General features: G+C 36.2%; 1 protein-coding gene across 1 annotated transcript; it reads right to left on the bottom strand.

The window, feature by feature from the left end:
- LOC104772098 (F-box/LRR-repeat protein 25-like) lies at positions 217-2,049 on the bottom strand. The gene is made up of 3 exons (XM_010496746.2): positions 1,069-2,049; positions 783-956; positions 217-580 (listed from the first exon to the last, which is right to left on the bottom strand). Exons 1-3 carry the CDS (start codon positions 2,038-2,040, stop codon positions 305-307), a joined length of 1,422 nt encoding a protein of 473 aa, XP_010495048.2. The 5' UTR covers positions 2,041-2,049; the 3' UTR covers positions 217-304.

Raw genomic sequence — 2,340 nt, 5'->3', positions numbered from 1 at the left:
GCCTCATAATTTTTAAAAATGTCCAATAATAGGCTCCAAAAAAGTCCAAGAATTAGTTAAAAAGCCATATAATTTGAAAATATTCCATAACTAATAAAATACAGTAGGTTTTAAAATTAGAAAAAATCCTCAAAATTAGCAAAAAAAAGTCCATAATTAGCAAAAAAAATCTCAAAATCAAATGAGTTAATAAATAAAAATTTGTGAAAGCCCCAATATAATTAGCAAAACATATTTCAGCTTTTATTATATTTTTTAAAAAAAAACCTTAATTTTTTTTCTTTTTCGTATTGGGCCTCGGATTTCACCGGACCGGCACTGCCTCATTGTTGTAGTGAGAAAGCGTTAGAGCGATTTGAAACTGCTCTTCAAATCTTGATCTATCAGTGTAACTCCCCAGCCTTACAACCAACGTCTCTAATGTAATTGCGTTTGCCAGCAAAAGTTCCATGAAAGAAACCATGAGTTCAGGCTCAGGAACTTTAGAATCCCACAAGGTCGGAAAGACCACATGATCTAGTGATCTCCAACCTTGATCCGGATTCATATTCTTAAAGTCCACGAAGCTGTCACGTTTATCCTACAAACAAACCAGAATAAGATTTCATCCTTGAAAAACTAACACCCACTGTCCATATCTCAATCTTCTCTATATAATTAATATATTCAGCTCATCTATAGATTAACCAAAGAAAGGAAGAGTACATGACACTTTTGGGTTGTTTGTACTTTGGTAATATATATGTATACACATAATAAAAGAGAGTTCATGGGAAAAATACCAGTACGGTGCTGAACTGCATTGTGTAAATTGTTATCTTCTTTACTTCAGGCGAGTTTTGTACCAGTCTTATTATACCAGGAACCACAGGTCGCAGAATCATTGTTTCAAGAGTCAGAGTTTTGACCTTGAGCGTCGGTATAAGAACACCATTGAGCTCGGATTTAGATAAAATCTAACAATCAAAAGGTTGACACAAAAGTATAAGAAGATAGTAAATATGAAAAACACAGACCATCAACCAATAATTATTGTGTAACCACAACATAGAGAGTTGGCAACATTACCCGAAGAAACTCAACCCCAAGAGTAAGCTTATCTACGTTCTGCAACTTGTCTAGCATTGCTTGCACTATGGCTAGCTTCAAGGGCTCAGCTTCATGATAAGAGATACTAGGCAAGAGATAGTTAACTGAAGAGTCTACATTAGCTTCTATTAAAGACGAGACATCAAGTAAAGTGCATTGAGCTCTCAATCTCAGATAATGTATATGCGGTCCCACGATCTTCGTTGGTTCTCGAACAGAGGAGCAGCAATCTAAATCCAATCTTCTCAAGAGACGCGATTCACTCAGATCAAGAAACTTAACTGTACCATAGTTCTGCAGTCTCAAGCTTTCAAGGACCGGACAACCAGACAGGATCTTAGGAAACGTTTCATCAGAGAGTCTACAAGAGCTCAAAGACAAGTACTTTAGTGACGTCCAAGACACGTTACAGCTGGGAATCAAACCAACAGGTCCCGAGTTGATGATGATCAAGAGTTGCTGAACAGAGGAATTGGTGTAGAAGAACTCTGGAAACTTGTAATCGCCAACACGAGAATCACGAAACTCAAGAGTTAGATTCACAGCGCCGTGAGAGATGGCGAACTCGATCCATCTATCGACAAAGTGAATCCTGTTCTTGAGCAAGCTTGTGACAAGATGGAAACTTGTGATGTTGGTGGCCGAGTAGTTGTTTAGGGTTTCGTTTATCGATGCAGGGGAGATTCTAAGCTGATCAAAGCAGAGGTAAGGTGACTTAGACCAAACATGTCTCCATCGTTTGGACAAAACAGAGGTTCTGATGGCGATGTTGGTGGGAACTAAGGAGAGGATACGGTGGAGGATGTCTTCGGGTAGAGAGCTGATTGAGTCTACACCGTCGGTTGAGTCACTTTCTTGCTCGATTTTTAGGGGATGACTGAAACGGTGGCTAGTGGATCCTATAGCGACGTTGGCGAGGTCCTCTTCTCCGAAACTGTCTTCCATGGCCATCAGATTTTGTTTTTTTAGAAAATACTAATTATTTAATTTTGTTTCTGAAACATAAAGGACTAATTTATTGATTTTATTAAATATTAATAAACGAGTAATTAAAGAAAATATATTAAAATGGTCTTTTTAACATTATTTTGTTTGACCAAAAAAAAGCATTATTTTGTTTAGATTTTGAAGAAATTAATTTTATTAATGTTTAAGCTAATATTTAGAATTTGGGATTTTGATTTAAAATTAATTTCTGAAAATTTTTTAACTGATTTTTTTTTTGTAAGGATTTTTTTTTTTTTTTTTGGG

This window comes from Camelina sativa, chromosome 20 (assembly GCF_000633955.1).
Source record: "Camelina sativa cultivar DH55 chromosome 20, Cs, whole genome shotgun sequence".
Taxonomy (NCBI): Eukaryota; Viridiplantae; Streptophyta; class Magnoliopsida; order Brassicales; family Brassicaceae; genus Camelina; species Camelina sativa.
This window is presented reverse-complemented; position numbering and strand designations above follow the sequence as displayed.